General features: G+C 40.3%; 1 protein-coding gene across 1 annotated transcript in view; it reads left to right on the top strand.

The window, feature by feature from the left end:
* The first annotated feature begins 2,782 nt into the window (after nucleotides 1-2,782).
* The window catches only part of flnba (filamin B a), an 85,110-nt gene continuing 68,694 nt past the window's right edge, over nucleotides 2,783-19,198 (top strand). Inside the window, exon 1 of the mRNA XM_074669567.1 lies at nucleotides 2,783-3,301. Within this exon, the coding sequence (XP_074525668.1) occupies nucleotides 3,010-3,301 (292 nt within the window). The 5' untranslated portion in view covers nucleotides 2,783-3,009. The remainder of the gene's footprint in view (nucleotides 3,302-19,198) is intronic.

Here is a 19,198-nt window from a genome sequence, read left to right on the forward strand (position 1 = left end):
AAGCAACACAGCCTAAAATCACTTACAGTAGCGTTAAAGCTCTACTGAGTTAGAGCTCGTAAGTTTCTTGTTGCAAATATCTCATAAAGATGTCTAACATCTTGCCAGACTCCTGATATTTGCAATGTATTACAAGGTTTTCCAAAAGCTTCTTGAGATGCTCCAGATTTTTCAAAAATGTATTGGTTATTGGGGAAGTTTTGGAGATGTTGCAAAATCTGAAAGACTTTAAGGATCTTGCAAAATTCTTGGATCATGAAAACGTTGCCCAGATCTTGCCAGAATTTCCCAAAAGTTTTTGACATCAAAGAAGTTTCTCACAGTTTTCAAATGTGATTTGGTTCTTGAAAAACTATCTTGAGATTTTGAAAACCGTTTCTTAAGATCTCATCATAGTTTCCCTGGATTTCCTCGAGATTCTCCAGATATCAGGAAAGTTTACTCAAATATCCTAAAGATTTATTTGGATCCTAAAGATTCCTGAGTATTATTCTTTCCTCAAAATCTTGCACAAGTTTCCAGAGATGTTGTAAAAGTTTGTTGAGTTTTTTGATGTTTCTCTTGAAATTTTGTGAAAAATCCTCCGGATCTCCCAAATTTCTTTGTCATGAAAACTTCTTAAGATCTCGCAAAAGTTTCTGGTGCTCTCTCAAAAGTTTCTCAAAATCAAGTAAAACTTCCTCGGGATGTAAATGTTGCTCTAAACCCAGGAAAAGTTTTTCTGATTTAAAACTCTTTTTAAATTTTGGTAAAATGTTTCAGATTCCATGAAAGACTCTGAAACTTTGGGGGAAAAGTTGGAATGGTCTTTGAAGAATTGTCTCTACTATTTCTAAGAATCTCTGAAAAGTTGATGACGACCTTCCAGAGTTTTTACTATCCTCCAGAAAGTTTTAAGAAACAGTTTATTTTTTTTTTCCTTCTTTTTTCCCCTTCATTTTTTTGTTATTTTTGGTCAACATATCTTCAGAAAAAAAAATTGATTTGTCTTGGAGCCAAATATTTCTGGTTTCATTCTTTCTGCATCTTAATTAACTGAAAACTGGGATTATAAATAAAACCAGCTCACAAACTAAGCTCTTAATCATTATGAATCAGAAACACTTGGTGTAATCTTGAGGCAACAAAAGACAGATTAACGGCTCAGTGTTCTGTGAATAAAAGATCAACATTTCATAATTCAAAACTCAGAAATGTGGATGATTCAGACGAACACTTCAGCAACAAAAACTTGTTTTAACCCTGCAGGTGTCGATCATCAGTCTGAGTAAATCAGCCTCTAACTCAAGCTGATTAACGTGATTAACTTCAAGTTTAAAGATCTGAGCTTCAGGGTTAAGGATAAAGGTGTGTTAAGTTAAACTTTAGAAACAAACTTTAGAGAAGTCACTGAGTTTTTAATTTTTTTTTCAGATTTAAGAGCAGGGAGATCTGTGTGGTGTAATCTAGACAGATAAGCAACGAGTGCTTCATTAAACAGGCCCCAACCTGTGTGTGAGTGTGTGTTTGTGAGTGTGTGTGTGTGTGTGTCCTCTGGTATTAGGGGGAAATCTTCACACGACAAACACGTATCAATCATCCAGAGGCAGCATGAAGTCATCTTTAAGATGTTTCAACACGTAGATTTAATGAGTCCATAGTTTCTCCTGTTACAGAAACATGTTTATCTTTATATAAGCACCAGGTTCTCACTTTGAGTTCATATATTTTCTTTGTTTTTAGTCAATTTAGAGCATTTTTTATAAGACTTTAACACCCAAAATGTGAAATATAGGATTAAAAAAATATGGAAATTTATAAACATTATTTTTTTTCTTCTGTATGAAATCTTGAATCACTTTTCTTCTTTATCCAAACTACATTAAGGTGGCGTTATTGTCAATTTTGCAACATGTGTAACACATATGGGGGAAAACATCAAGGTAAATAAATAAATAAAAATAGTTTATTTTTAAATTCACTTTTCTCATTGCTCAACCACTTTTTTCTTCATTTTTTTTTATTTATTTATCTTTTTTTTAATTATTTATACACCTGTTGCTTTTCAATTTAATTAACCTTTGTTTTCCTCATTGTGACCTACCCAATTATTTTTGTTAACTACATGATATTCCAGAGCCAGGATGCACAAATTCATAGTAACAAATGGAAAAACTTTTGTTGTTTGAGCCAAAAATTAAATAAAAAGAGTGTGGAATAAATGAAAAAATAAAATTAGTTAACATTCTGTAGAATAAAAAAAAATGAGTGTAGTGTTAAGAATAAATAAAATGTAAGAATATAAAAATATTAAAAGAGAAATTAAGCATTTGTGCAAATAAATTAAAAAAAAAAATAAGTAAATAAATAAAGAAAATAAAAAAGGTAGGGAAATTTAAGTTAAAAAGTACAGTAAAAAATGGAGGATTTTGGTGAAAATTTGTCTGTTCTTCAAAAATATTCAGGTCAAGCTTTATAGATTGGAGAAGTATGGAAGCCCATTGATGACATTTTACAATCCATGGTTTTTTTCTTTCTTTATCACTCTTCAGCATGTGAACTGAACTAAAATAAAGTTAAAAAAAAAAAAAAAAGAAGGTTAAATTAAATCATAACAAAAATAATGTAATAAAGTAGATGTAGGGATGAATGTCTGCTCAGGGCTTCCATACATGGATTAAAAACACAAACATCACATTAAACGACGATGATAAAAACTAAAGAGCACATGAACGCTGACATTAGGGCAGGTTTAGTACCTGGACCCTGAGGAGGATCAAATCCAGAGGGAGGCAGTGCTGTCTCGTTAGGAAAGCCGAGCTGAGAATTCCGAGCTCTCGGGGCTGCACTTGAACGCAGCAGCAGCCAGTCTTTTCTCTGAGTGGGATCCAGAAAAAACTTAGACCAACTTCAGGCTGCACCGAGGAAACACCGCGACGACACGACCCACGAACACGGCCAAGTTTCTGTCACAGCGAGCTGAACTCTGAACAACAACTCCCGGAGAAACTTCGAGAACAACCGCGAAACATGCCGGCCACAGAGAAGGACCTGGCTGAGGACGCTCCGTGGAAGAAGATCCAGCAGAACACCTTTACGCGCTGGACCAACGAGCACCTGAAATGCGTCAACAAGCGGATCGGAGACCTGCAGACGGACCTGGGCGACGGCCTGAGGCTCATCGCTCTGCTGGAGGTCCTGAGCCAGAAGAAGATGTACAGAAAGTACCACAGCAGGCCGAACTTCAGGCAGATGAAGCTGGAGAACGTGTCGGTGGCTCTGGAGTTCATTGACAAGGAGAACATCAAGCTGGTCTCCATAGGTGAGTGACTGCGGTCCATTCATTCGTCTGGAAGCTTCTCTGAGGCTCCAAACACACCCATCACTTACCTTACCTGTCCAAAATAAGCCTGCACATGTTGAATAAGATTGCATATTCAATACAAACCATCAAAGTCCAGTTTTTCTCTCAGTTTTCCCAGTTTTAGCACAGATTAACGTGTTTTCCCACGAGGCGCACAAATCCCCCTTAATAAATCTTCATTTTCAAACATTTCTGCTTCCCAGTAAAAGTAACTGTACAACACATGAAAGCGAGTTATATATTTTGAATAAGTAAATCAACCTCTTTAATTCGGCATATATTTAATACACAATGCAACTAACATTTGGGGAAATAACGAGGTTTTCTTAAAGGGTCAATGCCGTTTAGAGCTCACCTGGCTGCATTGAGCAAAGTAACAGACGGCGGTAAAAGTAGAGAAAAGAAAGTTGTAAATGTTGATAGTCATCAAAATAAGTCATATTAGCAAACATTTAAAGATATTTCTTTTTAATTTCTCGTGCCTAGTATTCTTTTGTTTCATCAAAAACGATTGTATTATTTGTTGGATAGCCGAACCTCCATTAGTAATATCGCGATTTTTAGTTTAGTATAATTTTAAACAAGAAAAGATTATTTAAATCCAGATGTTAATGGTGTCTAACAAAACAGGTTGATGTACTCTTCAATTCGGCTTACATTTATGACTCAAGATAAACTCTATTTATTGTACTTTTGTTGGTTTTTGAGGCGACCACGCCGTTTGCTACCGCCCACCTGGTTGTATTGGTAAACCGCGGTGCTTTGAATGGGTAGCAAGACTACTTTCAAAGTGCACAGTTGACTTAAAGTAGTAATTTTATTGATTTTTATTTTTAAAGAATGTGTAAAATTACTTAAAACTCATGTTTTAATGAGATTAATTTCGTTTAAATTCAGCGGTTGGTCCCGTTAGCTTGTGTAGTGACGCTCAGCCAAACGCCTTTTAAGAATCTGGCAGTTTAACATCACCTGGTCTAATCTCAATAATATCATCAGATTAACATAATTAACTTTGTGTACAAAACTGACATGAATTCATCTTTAAATCGGCTAACACTTTACTCACTGTAAACCAAACGTTTCATTTAAAATCCTCAGTTTGTTCCGTAAAACATGCTCCTGCTGCCTCTCACCCCATTGTGACATTTCTGACAGAAAGCAGGTGAGATTTGGAACTAAACCTGTAAACATGAGTTTCTGTAGTTTGCTAGTGAAAACATTAATTGCTGATGAAATAAGTCAGGTCAGAAACATTAAAGTGACAGATTTCTGAATGGGGTCTGGCATGTTTTGGGTGTGAAGGTCCCCACATGACAACAGCAGAGTGTTTTAATGAGCAGACTCCTGCTGAGAGGAAACACACCTGTGTTAATGAGCCCAGCCTCGTGTGGAGAGGTGAGGTTTGTTGGGGGAAATATTTCACAGCGTCTTTAAAAAGTCATAAACGTTAACTTTTGTTAATGAGGTCAGTCAGCTGGGTGAGGATGAGGATGGGTGCTCAGTTTTACTGCTTCATGTGCTCCACGTGAATCACGTTTGACTGTTACATCACTGAGTTTTTATGGGTTTATTATTTAGATAACGTTAAAGTTTTCATTCAGGATGCTTCTACAGATACCTTTCCTTTGCTTTCTGTTTTTCCAAGAGTTCTGAGAGATCAGAAACAGAAATGTTTTATTAAAGAGGTGGTATATCTGCTTTTTCACATTTTGAAAAACAAGTCATAAAGTTTCCAACTTTAATGTGAAGGTGTGTTGAACAGGCATTTCCAAAAGACACTGAGAAATTTTCTGGGAGGGACACAAGATGTGCTCAATTTGTGACATCACTGATTGGTGAATCTCCTTTAAGGAGAACAATTAATGCAAAGTGAACCAAACAGAAATTTTGTGCTTAAAAATATTTAATTTTCATCCCTTTCCAAACTTTTGGGGTCCAAAATACGTGGAAACACTTAAAATCTTCGTCGCAATGCAACAGTGGAGGAGGCCTTAAAGAGACAGTAGCTGATTTGAAGCATTAAGGAGACTTCCATGATACTTGGTTCTAGAATGCTGGCTCCTGAGATGCTTTGATGTTCCTTAAAGGGACAGTAGCTGAACTGAAGCATTGAAAAGGATTCCGGAATGCCTGATTCTAGAATGCTGTGTTCTGGAACGCTGGGTTCTTGAGTGCTTTGATGTTCCTTAAAGCGACAGTAACAGAAATGAAGCGTGCAGGCAGCTTCTGGAGTGCTGGGTTCCAGAACACTGGTTTCAGAAATGCTTTGATGTTCCTTAAAGAGACGGTGCCTAAAAAAAGTGGAATCCCTGATTCTAGAATACTTTGTTTTGAAATTCCTTTTTGTTTCTTAAAGAGACAGTAGCTGATTTGAAGCATTAAGGAGACTTCATGATACTTGGTTCTAGAATACTGGCCCCTGAAATGCTTTAATGTTCCTTAAAGGGACAGTAGCTGAACTGAAGCATTGAAAAAGATTCCGGAATGCCTGATTCTAGAATGCTGAGTTCCGGAATGCTGAGGTCCGGAGTGCTTTGATGTTCCTTAAAGTGACAGTAGCAGAAATGAAGCATGCAGGCAGCTTCTGGAGTGCTGGGTTCCAGAACACTGGTTTCTGAAATGCTTTGATGTTCCTTAAAGAGACAGTTCCTAAAAAAAAGTGGAATGCCTGATTCTAGAACACTTGGTTTTGAACTTCTTTGTTGTTTCTTAAAGAGACTGTAGCTGAAATTAGGGTTTTCAAAGACACATTTAGAGCTGTGAATTGTTTTATAAGCTTCAAAAGGGCCAACAGGAAGTCTAGAGTTTGAGTATAATACCCCTCTTTAACCTTCAGGGTTAAATGAAGAGGAAGAGGCATGGTTAAAGAGAAGTAGAGTTAAAATGTGGTCACGCTGTTGGACACAGACTCTTATTGTTTTATTTCTCTGGATGTTCTGTGATATGAAGGTTCAGACACCAACGAGCGTCTCTGCTCCTGTAACGAACCTGGGTCTGGTCTGATCTGGTCCAGGCAGCTCCGCTCTGTGTTTTCACGTTTCTGCCTCCGTCAGCAGACTGACAGGGAGATTCACACACTCTCACACACTCACACACACTCTCAGAGCTGTGTTTTAATAAGAAACATCGCCAAGTTTTATTAGTGACATCATCCGAGCCCTGCGGTCTGACCTGTGGGCGGGACCAGGTGTGAGCAGGACTGCGAGTTCAGGATTCTGGTTCCTGCTCTTTTCGTGGGACCTGTTTGCGCTCTGACTCATCCTCATGTTCAAACACTTCCAGAAATATCAAAGCTGCTTGCCGCTCGCCGCTCTGGGTCCAAAACAGACCCAGAGGAGCTTCTGTAGTCCAGCCAGACCTCCAGACCCTCAGACCTCCAGACCCTCAGACCTCCAGACCTCCAGACCCTCAGACCTCAGCCACGAAAATGGTGATGAGCTGCAGAGGACTGAGCGTGTGCAGTGATGTCAAAGTGTGGAGGTTTGATTTTCCACGCCAGAGAGGAAATGTCTGACTGGGTGGAGGCGGGTGGGGTCCATGAACACACACCCACACACACACACACACACACACACACACACACACACACACACACACACACACACACACACACACACACACACACACACACACACACACACACACTCTTTCAGTGAGGTGGTGCTGGTGGTGTCTCTGAGCTGCAGACTGATCAGGAAACACACACCTCTGTACGTTTGGACGCTCACACACACACACACACACTTTAACCTGAGTGAGTCAGAGTGTGTGCAGCTGCTGGACGCTGTGGAGGAGATGTGTGTGTGTGATTACACAGGTGACGTTTGTGTGTCACATATCTCGCCTCAGTGAGACCAACAGACGGACAGACGAACAGACGGAGCGTGGGAACAGATGTTTGCTGCTGACTGTTAGAAAAACTGAAGCCTATGCGCTCTGCGATTACAAAACCGTGTGTGTGTGTTAGAGTGTGTGTGAGTGTGTGTGTGAGAGGGTGTTGGCCTCTTCTTGTGCAGACAGGTGTGTTCCTCTGTTTGAACTGCAGGTTAATTGGAAAATGATCCAGGAAACAAAATATTATGTTTGGTTTTTAATCCTCCACATGTCAGTCTTCATTTTGAAGAAACTCCCTCCAGAATTTGTCAGGTGTTTTTTTTTTTTCAGTAAATGTTCTGATTTCACTGCAGCCTTCGAAAAAAGATGCACAATTTGAGATATTTCCTCCTGGTCAATCTGCTTTTTATGAATTGACACATCACTGCTCCAACATCCGGCACAGATAGGAGCCCTGTGACCCTGATCAGGAAGACTCTGATGTACCATGCTTTAAATCAAATATCCCAACCCGCCCGTTCGTTTTAAAAAATACTTCAATCAAATTTAAATCTCTTCTTCTGGCTTACAAACAGAGACAGGAATGGCTCCTGCCTACCTGGGGTCCCTCATCCAGGTCTACACTCCTTCTGGTCCTCTACGCTCTGTTTGTGAAAGACGCCTGGTGCTCCCTGCCCAGCGCGGCTCCAAATCTCTAGCCAGACTCTTCTCCTCTGTTGTTCCCAAATGGTGAATGAATTACCTAACTCTATACGATCCACAGAGTCTCTTTCTACTTTAAGAGATGTCTGAAGACTCATCTGTTCAGGGAACACTTAGACCCTTAATCTGAGCCTTCTCCTCTTTGTCCTCAGGGGGAGAATGAGTCAGACGGTCTCAGACCCAGTTCTTATGAATTTTCGGCACTACTACTGCATGTTGTTGAAGATTGAGGTATACTGTTGCAGTGATTTATTGTGGGTTGTTGTCTTGTTGATTATTATACTCCCCTCTTGCTCTTAATGGCAGCACCTGCAGCTGAATAACTTGAAGCTCTGTCTAAATTCTTGCTTTTGTTGTACATCGCTTTGGACAAAAGCGTCTACTAAATGAAACTGAAACTGAAACTGAAACTTTCAAAAACAAGCAGGGGGAAAATCAACCGAAGTGTGCTGCTTGAAGCATGCCAAACCTATAGGTGGCACTGTTTTTCAGACGTGAAACCTGTGCCAGCCAATCAAAAGGAGTTCTTGTCAATCAGCTGTGATGTTTGAGAACCAAAAACTCAATTTTTCGGCGTCTATACAAAACCATGGAACCAGTTTTCCCAAATCTCCATTTTTTTTTAGAAAGCATCATTTTTAGTGACATAAAACTGTGGTTTTACGACAGGCCTTAACGTGTAACTACATGAGGTTTCCCAGATACATGTGGACGCGGTCTGAGTCTGACCTGGGGCCTGTACTACGAAGCTGGATTAGCTCTTAGAGAGATAACTTCCTGGATAAGTTTCAGGTTTTCCGTACTATGAATGTGGATCTCTTTTTATCCAGACACGTTGCCACGGTAACTGATGCTGAACGCCAAACCTGGTCTGGAGCAGGTTTAGTTCCAGGATAAGAGCTCACGGTAGGGCTGAACAATTTATCTTTTTCAGATCGAAATCGCAATTTTAGACAATGCAATTTTGAGATCGCCAAAGCAGCAATTTTTTGCAGCGCTCCTGACTGACTCAGGATCTGTTGTGTCAAGTATTATACACATTCTGTTTTACAAATTTGTAGACAATCTATATGTTAAAAGTGCTGGTAAGCAGGTCAACAACACAACGCCTCTGTTTAGGAGTAGAAGTTGATGAAAACAGATTATTTATCATCACTATTGATGATTAAAAAATCGTGAATTGCAATATCTGCCAGAAAAATTAGATTGTTTCCTAAAATCGTTCGGCCCTACATGTGAATATCCCAAAGCTTGATTTGAAGAAAATCGTGAATCGAATTGAAATCACAATATCTGCCAGAAAAATCGCAATTCAATCTTTTCTTAAAATCATTCAGCCCTATCTCACGGGGTGTGACAGACCGCCCGCTGACCAATCAGTTCTCTCGGGCGTGCATGAAAGACCGCTCCGTCACCAATTTGTTCAGCCGGAGTGAAGTCCTCCGGCGCGGGACCACCCCTTGTCTTTTTGGCCCAACATTTTTTCTTATGGGCTGTGAACAAACAATATCTTACTGATCATCATAACTGAGACATTGTCAGGGAAAAGTAGAAATGTGAGCAAATGGAATCTTTCAGGGGTCTTAAAGGTCTGTGTGGGTCTGCAGATGTAGAAGCTGCAGAATCAGGACTGCATTTCCAAGACCGTAACTGTTGGACGGCCATCACGTTGCATCAAAACATTTTAAACTTTGGTTTCTTGTAGTGAGAATTTCAGGTTTAAAGCCTCAGACGGTGGATTTGAAGCGTTAAAGTGAGAGGAACCAGGTGAGGGGAGAACAGGCCTGACGGGATCTGTAGCTTTCAGTTGTGACCTTAATCAGACTGTGTGACCTCATTCCCACAAACACTCACACACAGTAACACACACACAGTAACACACAGAGCCTGCAGGCTGTGTTTTTGCAGAGTAACATTAGCCTGCAGTGAAGCTGGTCACATGACCGAAGCTGGGGTTAAAGTCGCTTTCGCTCAGACTCATCAGGGACGTTTGAATATTCAGCGCTGATTCAGACTTTCTCCTCCTCATTCTTCTCTCTCCTCAGGCTGACGTCAGGATTTAGCTCAAACTTAAAAAATCAAAGACACAAAAAGAAGTGAAAAACATTTTTATACCTGTTACAGAGAGTTGCATCATCCTGGTTAAAAACAGCTGATTCATCATCAGGCCCCATCCTGTCTGCCCACAGCAGGTGAAGCTCTTCCAATGTGGCGTTGGTGTCTGCTGTTAGCTCTGTTAGCCATGACTGTGAATAGCATGATGCTACTCTGCCCTCTGGTATTCCCTCTGTTGCTGATAGGGATGGGAGTTGATAAGATTTCGTCAATACCGAAGCCCTTATCGATTCTGCTTATCGATCTGATTCTTTATCGATTCCTTCTTGGTACAAAAAGTAGCTTTACAGTTTGTCTCAACATTTAATTGAGTTTATACTGTAAGTGAATTAAATGTAATTGGTCCCTGAGTCTGGATATTTCTGGGTATAATTAAACAGAAACAGGTAAAAACTTCACACAATGTGACATTGATGTACTGTGTTGTAATATATTAATAATTAAAGTAGGCCATCTAGTGTCTCAAAGTGGTTATAGAAATGGTTTAAGTTGTTTGGAACCTTTCCGTAGTTATGAAGTCAGCCATGAGCCTTTCATTAGCCTGTTAGCTTTTGACATTTGGAATTCTCAGTATTTTTTCGAACAGTTGATGTGATATGTTTCTGTGATGAAAGATGAAATTCTATTCTGAAGCTGAAGTTATACTGGTGTATGCTAACTGCTAGCATATCAATGCAGTTTCCCATATACGTTAGCATCAAGCTAGCTCTATTTTGTTATTTTGTTAAGTAAAGTGATTTATACCATTTTGAATGTACTGAGTCAGTTCTTCAGGAAAACTTCAAACTGAAAATCCTGAATCAGAGTTTTTTTAGGGAAACGTTATCTAACTGCTAAGCTAAGATAGCTGCAGCAGACTAGTCGACCTAAGGCCCGGCGGCTCCGGCACAATGTAAAGAATTGATAAGGTAATTGTTAAGCACAAAGGCTAACGATATCGATGGATTGAAACATTTCTTATCGATTCTCAAAAGGAACTGATTTTTGATTCCCATCCCTAGTTGCTGGGTTAGCACAGCTAGCTCGTCCATCTTATTGGAGATACTTCTTACGTTCCCAAGAACGATCGATGGAAGGTCAGGTCGATGTTTTCACTTCTTAGCTCATATCTGAGAACCAGCACCTCCTTCTCCTCACCTTGTGGGGGAACATCTGGCCTAGCACCAGTTAGCATTAATATGCTACAGGCTGCTAACAGCTGATTTCACACGTAAACAATTCAGCCACGGCTACATGTAGGATCTCCAGACAAACACAGGAGAAAAAATAGTAAAAATATCACTGAAGACAAAACCAGTTTGGTGTCCATGACCAACAAATGAGCCATACAGCAGCGTTCTCTCACACCGGCTGTTTTCTCTGCAGGTGAACAGTTGATCAGTTTCACTCAGACCATAAACATCGAGCAAAGAGAAACCAGATCATAATCCAGACTTTGGACTGTAGACTTTCTGCATGTTTGGAAGTTTATTTTGTGTCAGGATCTGTAAACAGAGATCAGCTCTGACTTTTTTTATCTGGTTTCATTAAATCAGCTGATCTAGTTCAGCGTTTATAAAGTCTGTGAACAGCCGCACATAAAGAATAAAACATGAAGAGATTATGAAAAGTGAAAGTTTGAATGAGTGAGAATAAAAACATCAAACGGTGAAAAACAAACTTTAAATCTGAAACTGCAGCAGCGTCCGACCTCAGGAGAGCAAGAAAGTCTGTCTGTGACATATTAACTAAGAGGCTACTCCTGCCCGGGACCACAAACCACACACACACACACACACACACACACACACTCTCTCTTTCACTCTTTCTCTTTCTCCCTCCGTTGCCGTGGAGCTGTGTGTCAACAAAAGTCTCTGGTCCACTCTGACAGCTGATAGATGTTTGGTTTCAGTCTAGCAGGAACATGTGTGTGTGTGTGTGTGTGTGTGTGTGTGTTAGTGTGTTTTCAGGCTCTGCTGCTTTTTCCTGAAACTCATCTCTGTTTCTGTTTTTCTTTTTATGTCATGACGGTTTTTCTGTGTCGTTCTCTCTTGGTGTTTTTTCTTCCACGCTCTTCACTCTTTCACAAAAACAGACGAAACTCGACCTGTGGATGTGGCTACGTCACAAAAAAACATCTAAAAACTTAAACGTTTGATTTCAGGATGGTTAAACTCTTAATTAGTCTTCAATTTGAAAGAAACAGATCACTCTAGACCAGGTGAAACATAAAGAAAGACATAAAAGTCGAGAATGGACCAAGTAGCTCAGATATCAGGTTGAGCTGAAACTGATTGGCGACGCGCTGATTCCCCCTCCCTAAAAAAAAGACACTCAGAGACACAGAAACTGACGAGGTGATAAATAACACGAGGAGAGCAAAAGTGTCCCAAGGTCAGCCTGGGAGGAGCCACATTCCAACCGTCACCCCAGCAACCTCTGTAAACAAAGGCAGTGATTGGCTGAAGTCAAACAAAGGGGGAGGGGCTTAGGAGAGGAAGAGCTGCAGAGCTCCAGTGACCCGGAGCTGCCCGAGGCTGCGTTCAGGTTTATGAGCGACAGGAGGAGAGATAAGAGGGTCTGAGTGATGGAGAGGTTATATAACCACAGGAAGCTCCTCACACTGGTTCAGGAGGTGATCTAAGTAAATTCAAGCACGACTGACCCACAGGTTCAGAGTATGGAGAGCAAAAACAGAATTTGGATGTTTTGCTCTTGTGTGATCAACAGTTTTGGTTTTATCTATTAGATGTGTTGATGTAACCCAGTGGTTATCTAGCCCAGTGGTTCTCGAACTTTTTTCAGCCATGTACCCTTTTCTGCTAAGTACCGCCTAACAAGCACAAAGCAGTTTTGGATGGAAAAAAAAAAATAGAATATAGCCCTGTACTCTTAGTGTCTATTGAATATGACATTAAATTTGTGAACTTAAACTTATATTGGATTCAAACATTGATTAAATAAATGATGATAAAGGAATTTTGTTTGGTTGCTATTTTTTCTTTGACTCTGGCGTACCTGGCAATCGATACCGGTACTCTATGGTACCAATTTAAAGTACTTTTTTGTGTTTATGTGGTAAAAAAATTACCATTTTGTTTAATAATAAAAACTGTTTTATTTTTCCAATTTGATATATTTATTCTTCTAAATATAACCTTGTAATGCTGTGTTCAAGTCCAGTATGGAAAATCTCCTACTCTTCCACTCCCTCACAGTCACAAGGATGCAGTTAGGTACGTAAACATGGAACCTTTTGATTTTACTTAAATCAGTACCCGGTACTTTTGACAGAATTCGGTTGGTACTGAAAAAAGTACCTAACTTGGTACCAGGGATGGGTACTGAATTAGGTGACTTGTGACTGTGAGAGAGTGGAAGAGTAGGTAGTTTTCCAAGCTGGACTTGAACACAGCATTGCAAGTTTATATATTGAAGAATAAATATGTTGAATTAAACAGAATTTACATTGTATTATGAAACAAATTGATACTTTTAACCACATAAACACAAAAAAGTACCCAAAATTGATACTGTTGATTACCGGTACTGATGCTCCGCTTTACGGCTGTAGAGCAGTCATCTCGATGCAGGGGAGTTTGTGCATTTTCTGATGTTAGATGCTAACCACCAGCTAACTGCTAATTAATAGCACAGAGAGATCTAAAACAGGCTTGTAAACGAGTCACTGTATAAACACTGTTTGTGTTTGTTTGATATTGTGAACCATGTATAGAGTTAAAAACTTTCACACTTGTGGCCTGTCTTCACAATAACTGTTTTAGGCTGAAACGCAAAAGTTTTGATGCGTTTCAGCCTCGTGTTTGCACGGGAACGTCATTTTAGCCGACCTACAATGCAAACTTTTGAACGGCCTCCAGAGTGGGATTTTTCTGAAACGCTGCCGACACTGTTGCCGTGTGAACAGTAAGCCGGCGTTTTCAGTGGAAACGCTGACGACCTGCTCCACTTCTTGTGAGCTCATACAACAGGGCAACGGTACCGTTGTTACGATCGTCACAAACTGCCGTGTTGTTCTTGTGCTGCTGAATCTACTGAATCTGTGACTGTCTTTAACAAAGTGAGCATCTGTTGCTCCACTTCTGCTCTTTGCATTCACCAACACACCAGATGATCTGCTCAGCTCTACTTCAGTGTAGATCTACCAAAAGCTACTTCTGACCAAAACAGTTATAGCACCACCTACAGGCCTGGCATGCTTACTGCAGCTTTTTCAGTCCCTCAGCTTTTTTCTTCAGCTGTTGCAGGTCTGTAGTCGCTGTTTTTCACACCAAGTCAGCACAATTGTACCGTTTCCCTGCTGGCATTGGCGGACTGAAGCCAGGCAGAGGTCGCTGTTTCCTACTTTTCTATAGCGCTCTTTAGTATTTCTTTTGGGTACCCAGTTTTTTTTTTCTTTGCTGGGAGTTTAGATTAAAACAATATTTGAGGAGAGGATCAACTGTTCATTATCCAAGAACTGGAGGACTGATTTTTTTTTTCCTCTGATGAACACTCTGCTGAGTATATCTGAATCTTATCTTTGTTGTTATTTAAAGAGGGATAAATTGATACTTGGTTACACACAGAAAAATGATTTTCACTGTGAAACAGTCAGAATCTAAAACACGGTCAGAGAGCTCATAAACCCTCTGTGCTCCAGGATCTTTATCTGCGTCTGATATTTGGGGAAATCTGCTCTGAACCTGATTTCCCAGCACCTCGACTCCTCTCACAGCGCATGTTTCATCCTGAAAGCGGTTTTGTTCTCCTCTCAGAAATCTGTTTCTGATCCAAAACCACGAGTCACGCTTCTTTCATTCCTCTGAAACCGTCCTCTAAACCGAGCCTCATGCTGCAGAGTCAAAACACTGATTCAGGTCTTTTCATCATGTTACACGCTCCGGTTTGACCCTCCTGCAGGTCCACGTGAGATTTTATTTTTCCCCCAACTATCTCCTTCACGTTTCAGCTTTTACACACCTGAAACTGACAAACAGGAAGTGAACAGGTCACAGAGCGAGCGACGAAGCGCTGAGGATTGTGGGTCACTGTGTGAGAACACGGCCAATCCAAACCCTCCTGCCAGCAATGACTTATGGGAGAAGTTAGCTTTTAATAGCACATTAGAGCCTTTATGGATGTAATTTCCAAAGGAAAAGAAAACTTTTCATGAACTCCGTCCTGTCTTCACTTCACTCTGCTGCAGCTCATTGTTTAGTTTGGGCGGAAACGTTTCTCAAAGCTTAAACAGACGACGTTTGACGGGATGGTTTTTATAAGAGGAAGGTTTCAACACTCAGTCGGCCCAGTCTGAAGAAAACAGATGAAATAAAACACGTGGAAATAAACCATGAAGCAGTGAAGATGGATTCAGGAAAACTGGAGTTTAAGCTTCTGTATGAAAACATCAACATCGGTTTAACAACGAGAAACTCAGGAAACCACAGCCAGTCATCAGACGTGAGCGATAGCAGCGTCTGCTTCAAGTTGCAAAGTTTCCATATTTTAATTCTGCGAGATAAAAGTTTTTTCACTTCATCCGTGTGTGGTGGGTCTCAGTTTCACAGTAAATGGAGGAACCTCGTCATAAAGTCTCTGTTCTGGTGACACCTCCCGACTTCAGACTCAAGCTCGGGTGGGGTTAATACCCTCCCTGACCACCAGAGGGCTCCACAAGAAAAACAACTCCTTTAAGAAAGGCTGGAAAACCCTTCTTTTTAAAACAGCTTTCCTTTAAAGGTTTCAACTTGTTTCTACTCGTTTTACTCTGTCGCACTTTGAGATCTCATGACGAAAAGGACTTTGAAATTTAGTCGATAAAATTTATCATTATTATTGTTTAAGTCAAAGGCTTTCCTTTCAACACCAGTGAGAAGCGCTTTAACTAAGCAGCAACCTCCAGCTGTGAGAAATGAGGCCATGTAGACGTGCTGAAACTGCAGTTCATCGTTTGTCCACTTGAGGCTGATTGCAGAAAGACCGTAAACCATACACACAGCATTTAAAACACATTTTTAGCCTGGTTCAAAAATCGAGAAAGGTCTTAATACCTCACGAGGAGTTAATTTATTTCTAACACAGCAGTTGAGAAAATATAACGATCACCACTTCACCCAATCAGAGGCAGAGCTGTTTTCCAACATGGCCCCAATTGACGACTGGCTTTAACTATTTCAAGACAGACGTTGCAGATTTGCAACAGCTAATTGCTAGTTACCTAATTACTCCACATCCACATTTATGAGCCTTTTCTCTCTGAAGTACCACAGCAGAACTTAGTTGTGCATTAGCAACAAACAGTTTCCCACTTTCCCACCAATTGGCATAGCTGTGTCACTTCCAACATGGCTGCCGTCACAGAATTTCAAGGCATCAATTTCATCTAAGTTTCACCACCAACTTCCATTAATTTGACACCAAAACTGCAGAAAATGAACCCTGAATATATATTTATACAGTACACGCCAATTTGTAGGTTTTATCTCCACTGAGTTTTTCCTTAGAGGTAGCTTTATTTCAGCGTTTCAACATCCCAGAATGCATTGCATGTGAAGGTCCGTCTCAAAAAAGTCAGAATTGTATAAAACTACCCCATATGATATTTTTCCACAAATATCTGATTTTTTTCCGTTACTTAAACTTGATTTAAGCCTGAAAGGGTTAAAACCTTGTCGTGCTTCTTAATTCTTCGATGTCGGCCATCTTTAAAACAGCCCAACAGGTGCAGTAGGTAATCCTGCTGTTAGCGCTTGTAATAAAAGGATCTACCTCCATTAAATTAATACTCTGGGACATTGACTGGGCTCATACACATACAGACTGTCTTTAGCTGGATGAGGTATTTTAGGCTCTGTGAGGACTTTAGCTCTTGAAAAAGTTCCACTTTATACATTTTCCTGTTTATAATCCACGATTCAAAATGGGATCGTTCCAGACTGTCGCTGTCAGTACAACATATACATACATTAGCTGGTTGCTTTGCATCCTGGGAAAATTTGTCTTGATCAAAGAAAAGTAGAGCTAAAGAGACGATGAAATGCACGCCTTGGCATTAGTCACGATTTTACGACAGTTGGTGATGATGCTCATGGGAAACGGAGTCTTTATCCTGGGAAAACACTACCGATTCTGGCCACAGGTGTCACTGTTACAACACCAAACACAAAATCCTCACAGACACCTTGAACAACTTCAATTTTTTTTAAAAAATTTTACACTCTGCCCCATTTCCTACTCATTGATTTTTTGCAGCTATTAACAGTATTTTTAACAAATATTTGTTTCCCTTAAGCACAGCGCCCTCAGGTGAATTAAAGTGACATGTATGGAGAAATATATGACATAGTAATGTTGTAACCTAGTATTTCTACGTACAGCTTTCCAAAAAATACAATCTTATGACATGTCATGGAGGTGGTTTTAATTTTTTAATTTTTTCAAGAAAAATTTTACGCACAGTGAATTATTGGCTGTTTTCTGAAGGTTTAGAGACGTCGTGAAGTTGTTTTTGTGTCTTTTTCTGCCTTAATTCAGGTAGAATAGCTCAGTGGGTGAAGTAGGAAACAGGTAAGAGTAGGATATGACATGTACCTCCAGAGTTCTCACCTGTAGAGCAGGTGCAGTGACGAGGTGCGGGGTTTGAGGATGACATTCAACTTTACACTTGGAAATAACTTCAATTTCTGTCGTTGAGTCTTTAAATAAAAGTCTGGAGTGAATCTGATCCGGTTTGGACTCTGTAATCACCTCGTCCCTGATGAGCTCAGTCAGCCTGGGATCACGTTTAACACCACTCACATGTTAATTGTTGTGTCCCTGAGCAGAATGACTCGACCTGGGAATGAGGATGTGTGACGTGCCGGAGAAAGAGCTGAGGCGGCTCCGCCAAAAGCCTCATTCAGGTGTGACTAAACCATAAAAGAGGGTTTTAGAGCCCGGATTTCAGACAGGAGGTGAAACACATACTTTATCAGCTTTGGAGGGCAGGTCGGACTCTTCTCTGAGACGTTCGCTCATTGAAGAAAACTCAAAACATGAGCTCACAGAGACGAATTAGCTCAGACAGAATCTTTGTTTTTAACCTTGAAGATGTTTAAAGAGCGGACGTTTCTGCTCTGCCAGGCCACACAGAGACACACACACACACCGACACACAACACACTGAGGCTCTGTTCAGCTGCAGAAAAGGTAACATGAGAGAGGCTGGGATATAAGCTTACACACACACACACTCACACACACACACACACCTCGGCTGAGCAGAGAAAGCTCCTTTTGTTGGTTTCTGGTCTCGATGTTGCAGCTTTGTGCCGTTTCTTCAGTGTGAAGCTTACAGGAACAAATCTGACTGAATCCCCTCGAAGAAAACCTTTTAACGGATTTACTGCAGGAAGTCAGATGTTTAAAATAATTTTATGAGTCAACTAAACACCGGGGCGGTTAAAGGAAATTAGTTTTCATGGTTAAACGCCTCCGGGAAGAAAAAAACCCCACTCTGGTTCAGATTTTCCTGTTGTCCTGTGTTTGTTAATTAAAGCTGCTGTAGGGAACTTTAGGGCTGTGTTGACTTTGGCGCCCTCTCTGGTCATATGCTGTAATATTTATTACATCGCCCTTTTTATGTGTACGTATCTTTTTTTTTAACATAAAAACATCATCATGGACACGTTCAGGTGTGCTCCTGATAGTCTGGTTTCAGTCTGTGATGTAACCTGTGAAACTCCTCAGAGGAGCTTTAAGGTTATTAGATGACGAGTTGTTACACATCCAGCCTGGTTTAGACTATCCTAGTGGCCTTTTCTGCCTTTAGATCCACAGAATTTCACATCAATAAGAGTCTGTGTCAACAAGATCAAAAACTGATTTGTGGTAGAGTAAAGAATAGTTATTTTTCTTACAGAGGGTATTGATGATTAAAGACACTGACACTAAATAAAATCCTGCGTTAACATTTAGTTGAACTAAATCTTCATCCCATCTGTCAATAAAGCCTGCCACCGCTCTACTTCACCTCCTACAACATCAACATCCACCAACTTTCCATGCACCTGTGGCTAACCTCAAGTTTTACAGCCCTGGGAAGATAACTACATCTACAAAAAGACTCATCTGGAAGAAAATATAGATTTAATTCATTTAACTTACAACATGTCATTAAATATACCTGCTTGATATGTGACAAGACATAAGCAAATGCACACTAACAATAATGAGTAAAGAGAT

The sequence above is a fragment of the Halichoeres trimaculatus genome, unplaced genomic scaffold, assembly GCF_033239565.1.
Source record: "Halichoeres trimaculatus isolate MK-OKI-2021-1 unplaced genomic scaffold, fHalTri1.1 fHalTri1_scaffold_1, whole genome shotgun sequence".
Classification (NCBI taxonomy): domain Eukaryota; kingdom Metazoa; phylum Chordata; class Actinopteri; order Labriformes; family Labridae; genus Halichoeres; species Halichoeres trimaculatus.